The following is an 18,604-nucleotide window of genomic DNA, read 5'->3' as shown; positions in this document are numbered from 1 at the left end:
TTTAATTGCCTGGTGTGTATGTTGGTATAAGAAAGACATTGACTGAGAACCCCTGGAAGACGCAGAACTGTCCATAGAATTTGGTGACCGTGGCGATGGCTGCTCACGAGCATGCTCACGAGCCAGGATGAAGGTGAGGATGAAGATGAGGATGAAGAGCGATCACTTCCGTATCATGACCACGATGACCAGTGAGTTACTGATGGCAGAAAGAACAGAGACGAAGATCATCCAGAGGGACAGAACAGCATATCCGGACAGAGAGAGGAGGGCAGCAGCAGGAGAAACATCTGGCCCGTTTCCTCTGGGTCTTCCTGCAAACTTTGCTCCATATATGTGTAACGTAGACCCAGCACTAGTGCAGGGACGACCTTCATGGCTGTGGAAGCTGCTTTCTGCATTTCACTGTGCTTCAAAGGCTTAAAAATTCCTTGAAAACAACTGTTGTAAAAAGCGCTATATAAAAAAATTATTTAATTTGATTTGATAAATATTAACCTGTGCTGGTGTGGAGAGATCACCAGGAACCCAATGGAACATCAGCAATAACAGAATCCCTCAAGCATGAACTGCTATGAATAGCTATGAGCAGTTATGAACAGCTATGAGCAGCTATGAACAGCTATGAACAGCTATGAGCAGTTACTAGTTGGTACTTTCAAAGTGCCTGAAGGGTCTTTTATCAGATGGTTTTCTAATATGATCAAGAGTCTTAATCATGAAAATACTAATGCCAATAACATTGTATCAATTAAATTATTTTATGAAACAAGTTTTTTTTTTTTTTTACGTAATATTGTATTCTGTATACACTCTTGACTAGGTGGTATCTGATAGGCTATAGGTGATATATGTTTCTGCCAGGAAGTAAAACACACTGTTCTTCCTGAGGCCTTGGAGTTCAGAGCAGTCCAGAACCTTCCGTGCCCTTCACCTCAGAGCCCATAAAACACCTTTACACTGGGAGATCAACAATGAGGTCAGAATAAACAATAAAGGTCTAGTTTCACCATAGTCCACAACCCACAGGAAACAGCACCACTGACTGTGGACAAACCTACCGAGAGAAGGATGGGTCCAGGCCAAACATCAGCACTGCTGTTCTTACAAATCTGCCATCATGAAGCCGGTGGGCTGTTAAGGGACCTATTGCACATGACAATAGCTGAGGAACTTCATAGACAAAAACATGAAGCTGAACTGACAGGGAGAGGATTCGTGTGAAATTCCTTAGAAGCGCTAACCTCCCCACGCACAGCTCCATCACCACACTGGGCAACAACGTTTGAGCTTTTTTGAACTTCCCAAACCAACATAGGTGGACCGTAATGTCCAACGCAGGTGTTCTGTATTTTACAACATAGGTGGACACATAGGTGGACCATACTGACCAATGTAGGTGGACCGTACTGATGTGGGTAGACCGAATTGTCCAACATATGTGGACAATATTGTACATTTTAATCTGAAATCAAATCAATTCTCAACATTCTTGAATTGAATTGTCGCTGCTTCCACAGCTACACACACACACACACACACACACACACACACACACACACACACACACACACACACACACACACACACACACAAACAGGAGTACATAGGTTTCCACAGACAGCTACACACAAACATGCACACATGCTTTCACAGTTACACACATGCTTCTACAGATAGCTACTCACACACACACACACACACACACACACTGTCTAAAGGGCATTTCTGAGCTTCAAACTTCTGGGGTCTGGAAAGCAGTGACACAGCAGAACGTGCAGGAAGTGTGTGTGGATGTGTGTGTGGAATCTTCACCCCATTAGCCCTGCTTCTTTATGACAAAGGACATCCTGTAATTCTGCAGCTTGCTCTAACAACCACCTCACACACACACACACACACACACACACACACACACACACACACCAAGAAAACACATGTATGTTCATTGCAGCTAAAACTGTCCGTCTCATTTCCAGCTTTCTATGTTTCTGATTTCTAGTCTCGTGGTTTCCAGCTATTGTGTCAGCGTGAGCATAGCTAGTGCTGATGACCATCACTCAGAAGATCTGCTGTCTCCTTCTGATCCAACAGGGCACGTAGACTCTTGTTTCTTTGACTCCTATAGTTCTCCCACACCCCTCCCCCACCGTCCCACACATGCACCAAACAAAACCCAAGACCCTTTCCTGGCTGCTGACAGGGCTCAAGCCGAAATAAAGGGTGTGAGAGGAAGGCCCCCGAGTCCTCCACTGCTCCAGGAAGGAGAGGAGGAGAATTCGAGAGGTGGTGAAAAGGCAGAGGAGCGGCACCAGTGCTACCAGTCCAGCGAGGAGCATCGTCGCGACTGGGCCGCAGGGCGAACTGGGTCACGGACTTCAGAATGACCCGTGTGGGCGCAACTGGAACGCTGCTCCTGCTCACCCTTATGGGGACACACTCGGCAGCTGTGCAGGTGAGACACACACTCACACACTCCTGAATGGTACTGCACTGGTTATCTCCATTCCAGCTGCTTCACATCCTTTATGCTCTTACTACAGTGATATAGGAGAAGGTAACTGATCTGGGACCTGTTGCTAACATGCTGAGTTTCTGACCTGTTGCTGTATTCTGACCACTGCTGCTGCACACTGAGTTGAGGGGTTATCCGTGCTCCTGGCCAGGCTAAAAATATATATTTTTTGAGAGGTATTCTGGCAGCAAATACATGTGCAGGTATATTTGCTTAGTAAACACTGAGTAGATATATTGAGAATGTTGCTCAGAGGGTCTATGTCTACTTCGACTGTAACATACATACTGCATCTGTCTATTGGAAAAGCTGCATCTATCTGAAAGGCTAGTGGTGTTAAACTCCACTTCAGCAGAAGGACCATCACTTCTCAGAGGATTCAGAGATCTAGATAATGTGCCTAAGCCTCCTTACTGAAGTGAATTGGTTCCTTACAGTGTCACCGGCCAGTTATTTGCAGCTATTAATGCTAAAAAATTAATTAATTAATGCTATACAAATTAATTTAAGAAATTAACAAATGAATTAACAGAAGACATTCTGAGAGAAAAACATTCTGTGAACCTTTGTCACATTTCTAACTCACATGCTTATGATATCACTGACATACACTACAGTATGATGGATTTAATCAGCTCTGTGGTTTTATCATTTAATTGTTATTGAGCCAAGCTAATCTGTTTTGAGGATGAGGAGCAGGTGGTAATGCTGAAATGGACCATACTGAATGTGTTCATACTGATGTGTTCATACTGATGTGTTCATATTGACTGTGTTCATAGTGATGTGTTCATACTGATGTGTTCATACTGAATGTGTTCATACTGATGTGTTCATACTGATGTGTTCATATTGACTGTGTTCGTATTGAATGTGTTCGTATTGACTGTGTTCGCATTGACTGTGTGAAAAATGTAGCGGTCATGCTTTCAACTGTACCTAAGATCAAGCACTTATCTGTCTTTAATAAATTTACGCAGTATGTTTATATCTTCTATCTAATTCTTTCTACACATCCGAGGTTATTCACATGAATAGTATCAGTCTGTCATACTTTTCAGTCTGTTATGCATTTTTCATGCTTGTGTGTGTGTGTGTGTGTGTGTGTGTGTGTGTGTGTGTGTGTGTGTGTGTGTGTGTGTGTGTGTGTGTGTGTGTGTGTGTGTGTGTGTGTGTGTTCTCGCTAGAATCGCTGTGATAAGAGTATTCAGGTCATGACAAAGACAGACTGCCACTCCTGCTCCATAAGTCAACTAGTGGAGTGTCCACCAGGCTATAGCAAGAAAACACCAGGCAAAGGGAGACAAGACTGCAGGTGTGTTTGTGTGTATTTGTGTGTGTATGAGATTCTCTGAAAATCCAACATTAACTTGCAATATGAAAATGCTTTCATCTCTTACTCTTGACTATTATGTGTAAATTGAAGGGCAAATGAATTCAAGATCATTTTGTTTGATACTTTTAGGTATAACTTGAAATCCATTGGCAATTTGATGCTTCCTGGCTGCTCACACGAGTGTTACAGAGATGTGGTAGAGGAAAGATGTTGTCCAGGGTTCTGGGGCAATGACTGCACTGGTAAGGCTAACGTCCTGTATTTTCACGTTTCAGTAAAAGTGAAGAGGGGGCAAACTAAAGTCCCGTGATGTTTGGTGCTTTTTCGATATGTGTTCCTTAAGATAATCCTGCGTTACAGCGTACCTTCTAGTGAATAAGCCACACGCTGGTGAGATGCAGTTTTTTCTAGGCTAAGATGAGCTGCTGAAAAGGCCTTTTCCTGTCTTGATGTGGGATCGTTTGCTCAGGGTCTTGGTGGGTGGGTGGGTGGGTGGGTGGTGGTGGATGGGGGGGGGGGGGCATTTGCCATTTCCTCTGGTTGGTCTGCTTTGGATGGCTGGCACACTGAGGGAATATTTTGACAGGAAATGTGGGACAGTGGCTAGAATGTACAAAACACAAACAGGGGGAAGAGCTGGTTTATTCTTGAGCTTACGGATACAGGAGAGAGAGCGAGAGAGAGTCCCACTCCATGGCCCACTGACTGGCCAGATTAGCGGGGTCCCACACCTGCAGGAATGTGCTGATAGGCTGACCCAACAACTCTCTCTGGCATTTTCCCCGGCTATCTGCACTCATACAGACTCATACAGACTAGGCGATAGCAGAGTGAAGTCGCAAGGTTACAGTGAGCACATTCCATGCTATCAGCTAAACTTTCTATACTGTTTCTCAAGTGTCACAGGGTTTCATCTATATCTACTGATTAAAGAAACTATGAGGAATTCAAAATATAACATGATTTGGAGAAATGTAGCTAAAATAACCCCTGTAATGCTGTACAAGGCAGTGTTCATTCAGTAGATGGTTAGCAGGTTAGCATTAGTGCAGTATGTGGTTGGCATTAGTGTTCGGTAGGTTGTTAGTATTAGTGCCCGGTAAGAGGTTAGTATTAGTGTTCAGTAGGTGGTAGTATTAGTGTTCAGTAGTTGGTTGGATTTAGTGTTCAGTAGGTGGTTAGTATTAGTGTTCAGTAGTTGGTTAATATTAGTGTTCAGTAGGTGGTTAGTATTAGTGTTCAGTAGTTGGTTAATATTAGTGTTCAGTAGGTGGTTAGTTTTGGTGTTCAGTATGTGGTTAACATTTGTGTTGAATGGATGGTTAGCATTAGTGTTCAGTAGGTGGTTCATATTGGTGCCCAGTAAGAGGTTAGCATTAGTGTTCAGTAGGTGGTTAGTGTCAGTGTTCAGTGCTTGGTTAGCATTACTGTTCAGTAGGTGGTTAATATTAGTGTTCAGTAGATGGTTGGATTTAGTGTTCAGTAAGTGGTTACTATTAGTGTTCAGTAGATGGTCATGGATAAGTAATATTATGACATGATCATGCGTTACTAATGCTTGTGTAAGCATAGTCTCAAAGGTCACAAGCATTAATATGGGCATAACATGTAGTTGTGTTCCTCCTGTCAGCACAGGAATTTGCAGACTGGAGAGAAAACTTTCTGTGTGTGGTTTGTGTGTGTGTATGTGTGTGCCAGGAAGGGTACGATTTAAGGCAAAGTGCAGTGGTTGGGAATGATAAGTGTTGAAGGAGATAATAACAGGAAGTCCCTCTCTCTCTCTCTCTTTCTCTCTCTCTCTCTCTCTCTCTCTCACACACACACACACACACACACACACACACACACACACACACACACACACACACACACACACACACACACACAGAGAGAGAGAGAGAGAGAGAGAGAGAGAGAGAGAGAGAGAGAGAGAGAGAAGTGGTCCAGAATAAACATACAGAATGAGCACAGAGACCCTTACTTGTATGCCGGTTTCTTTCCTTTTTCTTTTCTCAGTGTTCTTAATATTGTCATTTGATTTCTCACCCTCTTTTTCCTCTCCCTATCTGCTCCACTCACAGTTGTTCTAAGTGTATATATCTCTGATTTACATGTCTCTCTGATCTACATATCTTACTGATTTACATGTCTCTCTGATCTACATATCTCACTGATTTACATGTCTCTCTGATCTACATATCTCACTGATTTACATGTCTCTCTGATCTACATATCTCACTGATTTACATGTCTCTCTGATCTACATATCTCACTGATTTACATGTCTCTCTGTCTTTCTGTCTTCTCAGAGTGCCCAGGCTCCGCTGCTAATCCCTGTAGTAATAATGGAGTGTGCTCTGAAGGCATGGGGGGGAATGGCACTTGTACCTGTAAAGTAAGCCATACACACACACACACACGTGCACACACACACACACACACGCACACACGTGCAAACACACACACACACACACACACACACACACACACACACACACACACACACACACACACACACACACACACACACGTGCACACACACTCACTCTCTCTCTCTCTCTCTCTCTCTCTCTCTCTCTCTCTCTTTCTCTCTGATGGTTGGTAATCATCCATGTTGTATCTGTTTTGCATGTGTTTCTCAGGCAGGGTTTGTGGGAACAGCATGTGAGAAATGTGAGGATAACCTGTATGGCCTTGCCTGCAATAACGGTAACAAAGACAATTCTAAAAAGCAACCTTCCATTTCTGGAGTTTTGTATTCCTTGTCTCATAACTGTGTGTGTGTGTGTGTGTGTGTGTGTGTGTGTGTGTGTGTGTTAAGTATGCACCTGTAAGCATGGCCTCTGTAACAGTGGGATACAGGGTACTGGTCAGTGTACATGCTTCTCAGGATACACAAGCTCCAACTGTGACCAGGGTAAGATAAATATACCAATGAAGGTTGTTTGTAAGATCTACACCTGTGTGCAGCTGATGTGTGTGTGTGTGTGTGTGTGTGTGTGTGTGTGTGTGTTCTCACAGAGCTTCCTGATTGTGCTGTGTTGCACTGTGGACCAAATGCACTCTGTTTTGAAGATGTTTCTTCTAGAAAGTTGGTGTGCAAATGCAAGCCTGGTTTCTTTGGTAACGGAGTCCAGTGCACTTGTGAGTACATGTATGAGTACCTGTTTGAGTACCTGTTTGAGTACCTGTTTGAGCTAGTCTTTCATTTCCTCCAGAAAACAAGGGCACATTTCTTTTGCTTTTATTGTGGTACTGTTGGAAGGAAGCAATAGAATCACCAATCTGAACATTTAATGTTTGTCCTTTCATATGCAGAAACATTTGCAACAATTGTACTAACTTACTTATTTACACATGGTTACACGTGTCACCTTGTGTTGCTGTTTGCAGCCATTAACCCATGCCTGCGGAGTGTGTGTCATGAGCACGCAGTGTGTGTGCACACGGGGCCGAATCAGCACTCGTGCACATGTGCTGATGGCTATCAGGGAGACGGCTTGGTCTGCATGCCTGTAGACCCCTGCCAGACCAACTTCGGAGGTTGCCAGAGCAACTCCACACAATGTGTATACGATGGCCCTGGAAAGGTCTGTGTGTGTGTGTGTGTGTGTGTGTGTGTGTGTGTGTCTCTCTCTCTCTCTCTCTCTCTCTCTCTCTGTCTGTGTCTGTGTGTGGGAGAGGTAGGCTTTAGATTTGTAGTTGACCCCCCAAACAGTCTGTTGTTGGTTTCTTCCACAGGCTCACTGTGAATGTCTGCAGGGATTTCAAAAGTTGGTTATGGGGGTGAGCTGCAGTCTGAAAGATGTGTGTAAGCCAGACTCCTGCCATAAGAACGCACACTGCAGAACAGCAGCACCAGGAACAGTGGAGTACGTTTGCTTGGAGGTTTTTGGGTGATAGAGGCATTCATGTCTCTTTTCTGTGCAACTTGGGTACTGGTGTCCAGTTTTTCTTTCTGATGACCATTTTCTGATGGAAATGTATCTGAAATCACTGGTTCTAATGCCAGTTTTGTGCTTTTGGCTGCATCCATGTCAAAATGTCATTCAGTAAATTCATCTGTAGCATTCGGAGAGAATAAAAAGCACTTTAGTTTAGATTTAAGTTTAGATTTGCTAACTTCAGTAATAGAGCAGTTAGACAAACATTTCAGTAGGAGTGCAGAGAGACACACTGAGTTCAGTAATAGTGTGTTACTCTGTAACTCACTATTCTCTGTAACACACCGAGCATTTTACTTCACAGGTGCACATGTTTGGAAGGTTTCCTTGGCAATGGAAAAATCTGCTTTGGCAACATAATGCAGCGACTGCAAGATCTGAACTCAGAACCTGGAGGCCGGTGGGCGGGTCAGTTGTCCAGTGCCATCAGTCTGTTTGGTGAGTGACATGTCACCTGCCCCATGTGATTTGATCTGCTCGATCAAGTGACATGTCCAATTACCTGTCCAATGCCCGCTTGGCTTTGTGTGAAATGTTATTGGTCTTGCATAGAATTTACAGAAGAATGCTGTGTTTGGCGTAGAGCTCAGAGATTCACACATATTCTGCTGTGTCCTGGTGCTGTTTCAGAAGCAGTCATGTCCTGGCCTCTGACCTCACGTGGACCTTTCACCGTTTTTGCACCAAGCAACAAAGCGTTCAAATCAACATCTGTGAGTTCACTTGTACAAACCATCAAACATGATGATGATGTGTAAAGAGCATACAGTATTGCACACAGTATAATAATACAATTAATATCCAAAATACTTCATAGAGGTAAGGTTTCAATTTCAGTGAATTATTCAATATTTAATTGCCTGTAGTTCTTCATCCAAAACATTAAATACTAAATGTAACTATATCTAAATACTGTATACCTTTTGGTATCTGGGCTCCATTATTTAGACCAAAAATAAAGATTTTACCAAACAAAATATAAGGATGCCAAATCTTTGAGTGCATGGCACACACACACACACACACACACACACACACACACACACACACACACACACACACACACACACACACACACATCCATGTGCATCATGTTGTTCTGTTGCAGGTGAAAACTCTGCTTGCAGATGAGACAAAGGCCGGCTATCTTGTTAGGTTGCATATGGTTGCTGGGGAAATTAACTCTGACCTGCTGAAGAAAGGAATCCTCTATTACACACTGACAGGGAAAACGGCTGAAGCAGTAACGGACGTAAGGGACTGTGTGTATTTGTTTGTGTTTATGTGTGTGTAGGAGAGAGAGAAACTCAATAGCATAGCAACAATTCTGTTTTTTGTGGATTTGTCTTTATCTTTTTCTTTCTTTCTTTTTCTTTCTCCTTTTTTACAGTTTGAGCAGATCAAAGTTCGTATACATGGCAGCCGTAGGAGAGGGATTCTTCAGGAATCTGATATTATTGCTTCAAATGGAGTGATCCACATTATTGATAAAATGATGGACACGGTCCCTCCTACTGTTATAAGTGACAGTCAGGTATGTTCTAGAGGCCAGCCCGATGCTTTTAGTAACACTGAAGTAATTCAGGAAATCACTCTGTCTGAGTTTACCAATTGAAACCAAAATGTTTTTATAATTGCTCTTTGGACTCAGGAAAACTTGATGAAGATCCTTTCTGATAATGGAAAATTCTCCCAATTTAAGTCTCTTCTTGAGGTAACAGAATACTGTCAGAAACATACCATACCATAAATACCATAAATACAAACACATGCAGCTCTAACGATGTCTCTTTGCACCAGAAAACCAGTATGGTGGCTGTTTTGGACGAGCCAGGTCCCTACACAATGTTTGCTCCAACAAACTCTGCCTTTTCTTTACTGAAGGATGGCTATCTTGAGTACCTGGTATCTGATGAGGTGGGCCTGCACTGCTGAATATGGGCAATATTTTGTATTTAGATTCACTTGATTGTCCAGAGGAAGCAAACTGATCATTTCCTATATATTTCTGTTTCTTTGATCTCTGCAGGGCAATGCAAAACTACTGGAACTAATGAGAAACCATATTGTTTCCTCTGCTCAGGTGAATATTTCTGGTGAATGTATTAGTGATCTAGTGTTCCCTTGTGCATAACATATTGAAACTTTTCACAAGATAGTATCAAAAGCGTTTTTTTCTGTATTTACAACTCTGCCTTATTTTCTTGTATTGACATCAGCTGACTGCTAGCTACATCATCTCAAATGCGCAGACTATGTCCATGGCTAATCAAGTCCTGGCATTTAATGTCACTCTTGTTGTGAGTACTCAAGGCTTTTCACATTTTCTTTAATGCAGTACTTCACCAGAACATGCTGACATTGCTAAAAGTGCATGAGAAGATGGAACTGATAGGCAAATCTAGAAAGAGCCAATCAGCAAATGTAGAAGAAGCCAATCAGAAAACCTAGAAGGAGCCAATCAGCAAATGTAAAAGGAGCCAATCAGAAAACATAGAAGGAGCCAATCAGCAAATGTAAAAGGAGCCAATCAGAAAACGTAGAAGGAGCCAATCAGAAAACGTAGAAGGAGCCAATCAGAAAAACGTAGAAGGAGCCAATCGGCAAACGTGCTCATACTGACTTTGATTAGCTTCGTTTATAGCATAGTGTGAGCAACAAACTGTACCATCCAACAAAGAGAACGTAAAAAAAAAGAATTTCTCTTTGCTCCTACATACCATAGCCATTTACTATTGTCATAACATGGCTTTGTTGATTGCTATTAATGTTTAGGTATGTGATGATTGTGCTGGTTGGAGATTTCCCAATATGGTTTCTGCTTGTAAACAGGGTCAAATTTTGATCAATGGGGTAGCAGTGGTTGAAGCAGATGTTAAGGCAAACAACGGACGTCTCTATTCGCTGGATGGTGTTCTAATCCCGCCCTCCATAGAGCCCATCCTCCCTCATCGGTGTGACATTACTGAAAACGTTAAATATAAGGTGAGTGTCAATCATGCCCTTCAGGCATCTAGTACCTGCAGTCCCTCAATAGGAACCCAACGAGGATGTGTTGTTTAGATCTGCAAAGTCCCCAATGTCATGTAAAAAAAAACAAGTTGCTACTTTGCATGTTGCAATAAGAGCTTTAATGGCAGACCATTTCCTCTTTTGTCCCTAGGGTCGTTGTGTAAGTTGCACTTCAGTCACCAGGTCCACCTGCCCAACAGGTGTCTCAATGGTGAGAAGACCATGTCCATGTCATGTCTTTGTACACTAATCACCTTTGTACACCAGTCATTATTGTGCAATGCACCAATTTATGAAGTCATATGAATTGAAAGAAGTATTTAAGGCGGATTGTGTTTTATGTTTTATGTATCTATGTTGAGTTTGCAGTTGGTTGTGTATATTAATGTGTCTCTCCCTTTGTGGCCCTTGTTTGAAGAACTCATTTTCCAGAGGCTGTGTTTACATGAAAACATCTCTAGGCTTGAATGTTCCTAACCTAGGCTGCAGTCTGTACTGCAGCGAGAACCGCACTGTGAGTATGAGAGCCTATCACAGCTCACTTCCTGTGCTCCACATATGCTCCAGTGTGCCTGGAACCAAATTCACAGGAAGTGGTCATCAAAATCATCATAACCTAAAGTTGGTGGGATTTAGGACTTTCCTCCACAGATTTAACATGCGACTGATTCATTTTATATTTTTAAATAGTTTATATTTTAATATCCAAGCAACACATATGCAGTGGTCTAATACACTCACACGTACTCACAAAATTACAGTCATAAGGGCTCCAGAAGATGCATTTAACTCTAACATGGATTACTTAAGAGCAGAGAGGCTTTGTTTGGACTTGTTTGGGGGTTGTTTGGACGGAAGCTACAATAGGACATTATACCTCTCATTCTCCATTTTGTCAAGACCCCTCAATGCTGTAAAGGCTTCTTCGGACCAGACTGCGCCCCATGTCCTGGTGGTTTCACGGCCCCATGCTCCTCTCATGGCAAGGTACCACACACACACACACACACACACACACACACACACACACACACACACACACACACACACACACACACACAAGCACACCCCGCTTCACAACTTTCCCTCTGTTGCAGTGCTTCGAGGGTATAGAAGGCAACGGCACGTGTCAGTGTGAGCCCAACTTCAAAGGGTACCGTTGCCAGTACTGCGCTGACCCCAACAAATACGGCCCGTCCTGTGACCAAAGTACGACTCCGGATGTGCCACGGCACCCTCCTGTATCCATACAACATGCGTCTTTGTTGGCCTGGGCTGTTATAAGAGGTCCCCTTCACCTCTCTCTCCTTTACCCCAGCTTGTGGGTGTGTGCAGGGTGTGTGTGACAACCGCCCAGAAGCTCACGGCACGTGCAAGCCAGGCTCCTGCAAGTCAGGTTTCGCCGGGCAGCTCTGCGATAAGCACGCGCAGCCCTGTGGACCCAACCAGCCGTGCCACGCCCAAGCTGACTGTGTCTACAGCGACGGAGAGCTCACGTGAGTGCCCGCCCACTTTGCCCCGCCCTTATCCTGCCCTTACCACCACCCTTGCCCTGCCCTTAACCAACTTGACTTCAGTGGTTGGAGATGCAGGAAGAAAAGCTCCACCCAGTTACCTTGTAGTGAAGTTTATACGCATGTAGCCTTTTTCTTGTTTTTGTTATATAAGGGGTTTTATAAGTTTAGTTTCTGTTTAGCTAGAACTTTGGGTTATTTTTCCCTGCATGACAGTGAAGAAGTAAGGGGAGAAATAGCTCATCTGGGAGATGTGTGTTTCACTTTTCTTGTACCACTTTGTTCAAGGTGTGTGTGTAAGCTGGGTTTCAAAGGAAATGGATTCCTGTGTGTGGAGAGTGACCCATGTGCTTCACCTCCTAACGGGGGCTGCAATGTCAACGTAGGTCAAAATTGGCTACATTTTTGTGTGTTGGGTTCATACATATGTGTGTATGCATGTGTGTGTTGAGTGTGTTCATACATATATGTGTGTATGCGTGTGTGTGTGTGTGTTCATACTAGTGGTGGGCCGTTATCGACATTAACAGTGTTTCATAATGTGATAATCTTATCGGGCAATAGAAAAAAATATCGCCATTAATCTATTCTTAAAGTTGGGTTGGGAGCTGGGTCAAAATAGGTAAGCAAACTATGATGACTTTCACCTTGATAGTTTAACTCGGGTGTATTCCTAACCAAATTGCACAGTAGGGGGCGAGAACGAGTTTTCAAACCTGTGAATTACAAAGACCACAACAAATCGCACATGTGCTTACATGAATGCAGCCATGAAGCCGCCAGGTTTGCTTCATGGAAAATTCATTTTTAAGAAGCTTCCTAATGGAGACATTGACAAGACTAAAGTTGTTTGCACCTTATGCAATGCGGAATTAGTTTATTGTAGGAGTTCTACCAGTCTGAAGTACCATTTAAACGCAAAGCACCCGTTTGCTAATGCTGCTGACACTGGGTCAAGCACTGATGCAGCCCAGTGGAAGAGTCCCACCACCGAAAACAAGTTAAATGTACTAAATGTTGGCTTACATTTCAAATCTCATGTTTAGCTGAATAAACATGTTATCAACTCCTTTTAATGTACAGTATGTAGGCTTACAAATTCATGTTTGACTGAATATGCCCTCTTAAAGTATGTAGGCATACTGTACTATTTTCACGTTTAACTGAATAAACTGTTGAACACGTAGCCTACATTTTATTGAGCATGTTTTTTTTTCTTCAAGTATCAAAGTAGAACAGATTTCTCAAGCAGTCATTGACGCATTAAGAAACCCTATCTCAAAGACTGACTTTTAGTCATTACTTGGGTAGCACGCATATTCTGAATGAGCCATTTTAATCTAGATTAATTTCAAGATTTCAGTGAGATTAATCTAGATAAAAATGTATCTATGCTCACAACTAGTTCATACATATGTGTGTGTATGCGTGTATGTGTTGAGTGTGTTCATACATACGTGTGTTTATGGGTGTGTGTGTTGAGTGTGTTCATACATACGTGTGTTTATGGGTGTGTGTGTTGAGGGTGTTCATACGTGTGTTTATGTGTGTGTGTGATGAGTGTGTTCATACATACATGTGTTTATGGGTGTGTGTGTTGAGTGTGTTCTTACATACATGTGTTTATGGGTGTGTGTGTTGAGTGTGTTCATACATATGTGTGTGTTTCTGATTAACCTTCTCCCTCTTTCAGGCCAGGTGTATAAAGACTGGACCGGGCAGCCGTAGGTGTGAGTGTCTGAAGGGCTGGAAGGAGGACGGGGATGAGTGTCAGCCTGTCAATAACTGTATGGAGCCTTCCAGAGGTGGTTGCCATCCCAACGCCTCCTGCATCCATGTGGGCCCAGGGCAGGTGAGATGGGCCATTCCCTAACACTGCCCCTCAGGCTGCCTGCACCTCTACACTAGACAGGCCACTCCATAACATCGCCCCTCAGACTGCCTGCACCTCTACACTAGACGGGCCGCTCCCTAACACTGCCCCTCAGACTGCCTGCACCTCTACACTAGACGGGCCGCTCCCTAACACTGCCCCTCAGACTGCCTGCACCTCTACACTAGACGGGCCGCTTCCTAACACTGCCCCTCAGGCTGCCTGCATCTCTACACTAGATGGGCCGCTCCCTAACACTGCCCCTCAGACTGCCTGCACCTCTACACTAGACGGGCCGCTTCCTAACACTGCCCCTCAGGCTGCCTGCATCTCTACACTAGATGGGCCGCTCCCTAACACTGCCCCTCAGACTGCCTGCACCTCTACACTAGATGGGCCACTTCCTAACACTGCCCCTCAGGCTGCCTGCACCTCTGCACTAGATGAGCCGCTACCTAACACTGCCCCTCAGGCTATTTGCAGCTCTACACTGGACGGGCCTTTCATAATTTGTAATGGATGTTGCCTTGGAGCAATATTTGTCAATGTTGATCCATCCATCCACCCATCCATCCATCCATCCATCCATCCGGTTACTCATTCATTCTGCCTCTCTGTTTTCTGATCTTATGTCAGTTGTCCTTTCTGTTTTTCTTTCAGAATTACTGTTTGTGCAAGAAGAATTATCGTGGCAACGGGAGAGAATGTGAGGCTATTGATCAGTGTGTAGATCAAATGGGAGGATGCCATCAGTTCGTAAGTGTGTCTCACACACACACACACACACACACACACACACACACACACACACACACACACACACACACACACACACACACATACATGCACACATTCATAACAATATTAAATGAACTGGTCACATCATTACTGCAAGTCACATGTTTCTCATTATTGTTCCAGGCTGCTTGCTTGTATGTGGATCAAGGGAGGTTTGAGTGTGTATGTCAGATGGGTTACTCCGGAGATGGGCGCATCTGCTATGGAACCCTGGCACAGGTGCGGCAGCAAGCGTCTCTGTGGTCTGTTCATATTTCAGTGAATTAAAGTCACGTTCTGCTATATGCTGGACTTCACAGTATTTATACACATTGAAAATGACAAATCTGAGCACTGAGAAACTGAGAAAAAAGTCTGAATATAAAGAGGATTATTTACATTTGCTTGTATAGGAAGTGGAAAACAATCCGGATCTGAGTGAATTCAATACATGGTTGACTGTAAGTTTCCATTTGGATTCTTTTGAGAATTAAGCTATTTATCTGAATTATTCATAAAATCATTTTCAGTGTAATCACATAAACTGTATTTTTCACTGATTTTGTTATTTTATTAATATGTTCCTAAAAAGAGCTGATGGTCTTTGAAGGACAGAGTCAAAGGCTATATAACTGCAGAAGGCCATTGTGTGCTCTATGGGGAATGATTATGGGTGTTCTCACTATCTCCTCTCTACCGATGTGCAGCAAGCTGACCTGAAGGACCTGCTGTCCGAGGCCCAGAACATGACTCTTTTTGTGCCATCAGAACAAGCCATTGGCAACCTGAGCAAAGACGACCAGAAATTCTGGTTGGCCACCAGCAACCTTCCAAGTCTGGTCAAGTGAGTTCAGTGTAATCTGCAGAGGTGTAATCTGAAGAAATGTTATGTGTATTAGCTTAACTACATTTACATTTACATTTACATTTATGGCATTTAGCAGACGCTCTTATCCAGAGCGACTTACACTACTAGTCACTATGCCCCATGTCTTGGGGCTGCATATTGCATTTCTATGTTAAATAAATGCCGGTGATTGTTGAAATGCAGTTGAATTGAAATGTGATGTGCGTAAGGACCCTTAATGACATGGCTGGCAGCTCCTGACCTGTGTGTGTTCTGTCCTCAGGAGTCACATGGTTTCAGGGCTATATGGTCTGGATGAACTCCGGAGCTCTCCTTCTCCACAACTAGTTTCTCTTTTGAAAAGGACACTTCCTGTTTCCTGGACCAATGAGGTAAATATGTGCTGAGTGGATCCTATCAGTTTCAAAGTCACACTCACACACACACACACACATGCACATAAAGTCCAATTTCAATGAAAAAGTGCTGTTGGGAAGGGATGTTGTCACTGAATGTAGACTGTATGTTCCTTTAGACCACCAGAGTTGCTGGAGCTACAATTGTATCAGGAGACATTGTTGCCAAGAATGGATTCATTCACCTGATTGACACAGCAAGTGTTCTAAAACCACCTACAAATAGAGTCCTTGTAATCTCATGTAGTGGAAATGGCTGATGATAGATCTCTGTTTCCCAGGTTCTCATCTCTGATCGTAAGCTGAGTGAGGGTTTACTTGAGGTGCTGACCCAGAGATCACAGTTCTCTCTCTTCACGGAAACTCTTCTTGTAGGTATCCTCTAATGTTTGTGTTGTAGATATCTCCTAATGTTCTTCTTGTAGGTATATCCTAAAGCTAGTCTCTGACAGGGAAGGATATACATGTCTCTCCTCAGTTTTTATAGTGTAAACATCATCAACATGAAGAAATGTGACTTTTGTGGTTTTTTAGACATTCAACTTAACTGAAGAGATGGAGAACGCCTCTGGTTTCACAGTGTTTGCACCTACGGACAGCGCTATCACAGAGTATCTGAAGAACAGCAGTGAGAGCTCACTGGTACCAACTGTAGAAACACACACACACACACACCCACACACACATGAATACTTGTTTATGTGTATGTGTATGTATGATTCCTCAAAACCAGGACCTGAACGTGACACGGTACCACATTGTGCTGGGTGAAACACTCAGTCAGGCGGACCTGCAGGATGGCCTGTACAGAGACACCATGCTGGGATTCTCCTACCAGCTGGGCATTTTCCACAAAGACAATAACGTAGGTCAAATCATTTCCCCTGTCAACAACCCTACAGGGAAATCATAGGTACATTGAATGCAGCAGAGGTGTGTGTTAAACTACCCATTTCACACCAGCCAGTGGGTTGAATGAATTAACTGTACGGCAGTTGTGGGAATTAGAGACCAAATGCCCACAGACATGCATACAGACATTTATAGACCCCAGAGGTGGGGACTCGAGTCACATTCGAGTCATTAATATTAAGACTTGACGAAAAAATATTCAGAGACTTAGACTTGACTTGGACTTTTACACCAATAACTTGGGACTTGAACCTGTTTACTTGTAAAGACTTGATTTTTTTTTTACGCCAAATCTAAATTTTAAAACGCATATTAATATTTATAAAGTGCGTCCCATTAATTTCATTTCCGTCCTTCTGCCGCAGACCGGCGTTACACCAGATTCTGTGACCGTCGAGTTTTGTGACCACAGGGGGCGCTATTTCACAGTTTCTGTTCAGAGGCACAAACGCTTTACGAATGCTACGTAAACTACGTTGATCCACTTTCTTTACTCGTTTTGTTGGTGTCCACGAGCCAAAATATGACAGATGTTTATATTTACATTTATCGTCTCTTAATTACATAAATGTACTTAAAGATTTACCATCCCCTCACCATTGCAGCCAACAAAGAAATCATGAATGGGATGTACAGGTGAGCCTTTTTAACTGGGGTCACCAATTCTGACAGCAGGCATCAGAATATGTGACCCCACTGAATCTCCAGGTAACAATAGTAGCCTACACCGTGACCCCACAATAACAGAAAATAAAAAAATAACCCTAACCTTTTATTAGTCTATATTTAAACATTTTATCCAAATGTTTAGAATAACCATTCGTAATGACTGTGACTGTCTGTCATCTTTTGGCTGGCGGACACCAACAAAACGAGTAAAGAAACGCATCAGCGTAGCATTCGTAAAGCGTTGGTGCCTGTAAAAAAAAAAGACTCGAAAGGACTTGAAATTCCAAGTTTCAGATTTGGGACTTGGGACTTGACTTGACGGTTGCCTGTCCTGACTCGAGACTTGACTTGAGTTGACTGTCTTTGCTTGAGACTTGACTCGGGGCTTGAGGATAAAGACTTGGACTTACTTGAGACTTGCAAAACACTGACTTGGTCCCATCTCTGATAGACCCACCCAAGCCCAACGACCTATAAGTGTCTCCATCTTCTCACAGCAATATTGGTGAGTGAGGAACAATCTGGTTATTTGATGTAATGAGAACATCATCTCTCTGTCTCTCTGTCTCTCTCTCTGTCTCTCTCTCTCTCTCTCTCTCTCTCTCTCCTATCTCAAATCTCAGTGGTGGGTAAACAAGGCTCTGGTGACCGCTACAGACATCAGGACATCTAAGGGAGTCATCCACGAAGTGTCTGCTGTGCTGAAGGTCCCCAGGAACCGCTGTGACACCGCCACCACCAAGATCATCAAGGTGAGACCTGCTGTGCACACTAGCATTCTCTCACCAT

At 43.3% G+C, this 18,604-nt stretch overlaps 1 protein-coding gene across 3 annotated transcripts in view; it reads left to right on the top strand.

Annotated features, from left to right (window-relative positions):
• Positions 1-2,217: 2,217 nt before the first annotated feature.
• The window catches only part of LOC143514202 (stabilin-2-like), a 35,625-nt gene continuing 19,238 nt past the window's right edge, over positions 2,218-18,604 (top strand). For 2 of the 3 annotated variants that reach the window (XM_077005115.1, XM_077005111.1), the window contains exons 1-35: positions 2,218-2,455; positions 3,703-3,830; positions 3,981-4,093; positions 6,161-6,246; positions 6,494-6,560; positions 6,673-6,768; positions 6,873-6,995; positions 7,245-7,441; positions 7,593-7,723; positions 8,100-8,233; positions 8,426-8,508; positions 8,904-9,047; positions 9,186-9,329; positions 9,447-9,509; positions 9,596-9,712; positions 9,825-9,878; positions 10,015-10,095; positions 10,628-10,780; positions 10,959-11,018; positions 11,226-11,321; positions 11,708-11,794; positions 11,905-12,016; positions 12,126-12,303; positions 12,610-12,703; positions 14,015-14,173; positions 14,855-14,950; positions 15,116-15,211; positions 15,385-15,432; positions 15,679-15,815; positions 16,102-16,210; positions 16,354-16,431; positions 16,516-16,605; positions 16,769-16,876; positions 16,968-17,099; positions 18,439-18,567. In XM_077005115.1, the coding sequence (XP_076861230.1) occupies positions 2,384-2,455; positions 3,703-3,830; positions 3,981-4,093; positions 6,161-6,246; positions 6,494-6,560; positions 6,673-6,768; positions 6,873-6,995; positions 7,245-7,441; positions 7,593-7,723; positions 8,100-8,233; positions 8,426-8,508; positions 8,904-9,047; positions 9,186-9,329; positions 9,447-9,509; positions 9,596-9,712; positions 9,825-9,878; positions 10,015-10,095; positions 10,628-10,780; positions 10,959-11,018; positions 11,226-11,321; positions 11,708-11,794; positions 11,905-12,016; positions 12,126-12,303; positions 12,610-12,703; positions 14,015-14,173; positions 14,855-14,950; positions 15,116-15,211; positions 15,385-15,432; positions 15,679-15,815; positions 16,102-16,210; positions 16,354-16,431; positions 16,516-16,605; positions 16,769-16,876; positions 16,968-17,099; positions 18,439-18,567 (3,795 nt within the window). In that variant the 5' untranslated portion in view covers positions 2,218-2,383. The remainder of the gene's footprint in view (positions 2,456-3,702; positions 3,831-3,980; positions 4,094-6,160; positions 6,247-6,493; positions 6,561-6,672; positions 6,769-6,872; positions 6,996-7,244; positions 7,442-7,592; positions 7,724-8,099; positions 8,234-8,425; positions 8,509-8,903; positions 9,048-9,185; positions 9,330-9,446; positions 9,510-9,595; positions 9,713-9,824; positions 9,879-10,014; positions 10,096-10,627; positions 10,781-10,958; positions 11,019-11,225; positions 11,322-11,707; positions 11,795-11,904; positions 12,017-12,125; positions 12,304-12,609; positions 12,704-14,014; positions 14,174-14,854; positions 14,951-15,115; positions 15,212-15,384; positions 15,433-15,678; positions 15,816-16,101; positions 16,211-16,353; positions 16,432-16,515; positions 16,606-16,768; positions 16,877-16,967; positions 17,100-18,438; positions 18,568-18,604) is intronic. The other variant, XM_077005114.1, reaches the window with a different exon arrangement.

This window comes from Brachyhypopomus gauderio, chromosome 5 (genome assembly GCF_052324685.1).
Source record: "Brachyhypopomus gauderio isolate BG-103 chromosome 5, BGAUD_0.2, whole genome shotgun sequence".
In the NCBI taxonomy this organism is placed as follows: domain Eukaryota; kingdom Metazoa; phylum Chordata; class Actinopteri; order Gymnotiformes; family Hypopomidae; genus Brachyhypopomus; species Brachyhypopomus gauderio.
Note: the sequence above shows the minus strand (reverse complement) of the source record. Positions and strands in the feature narration are given on the sequence as shown.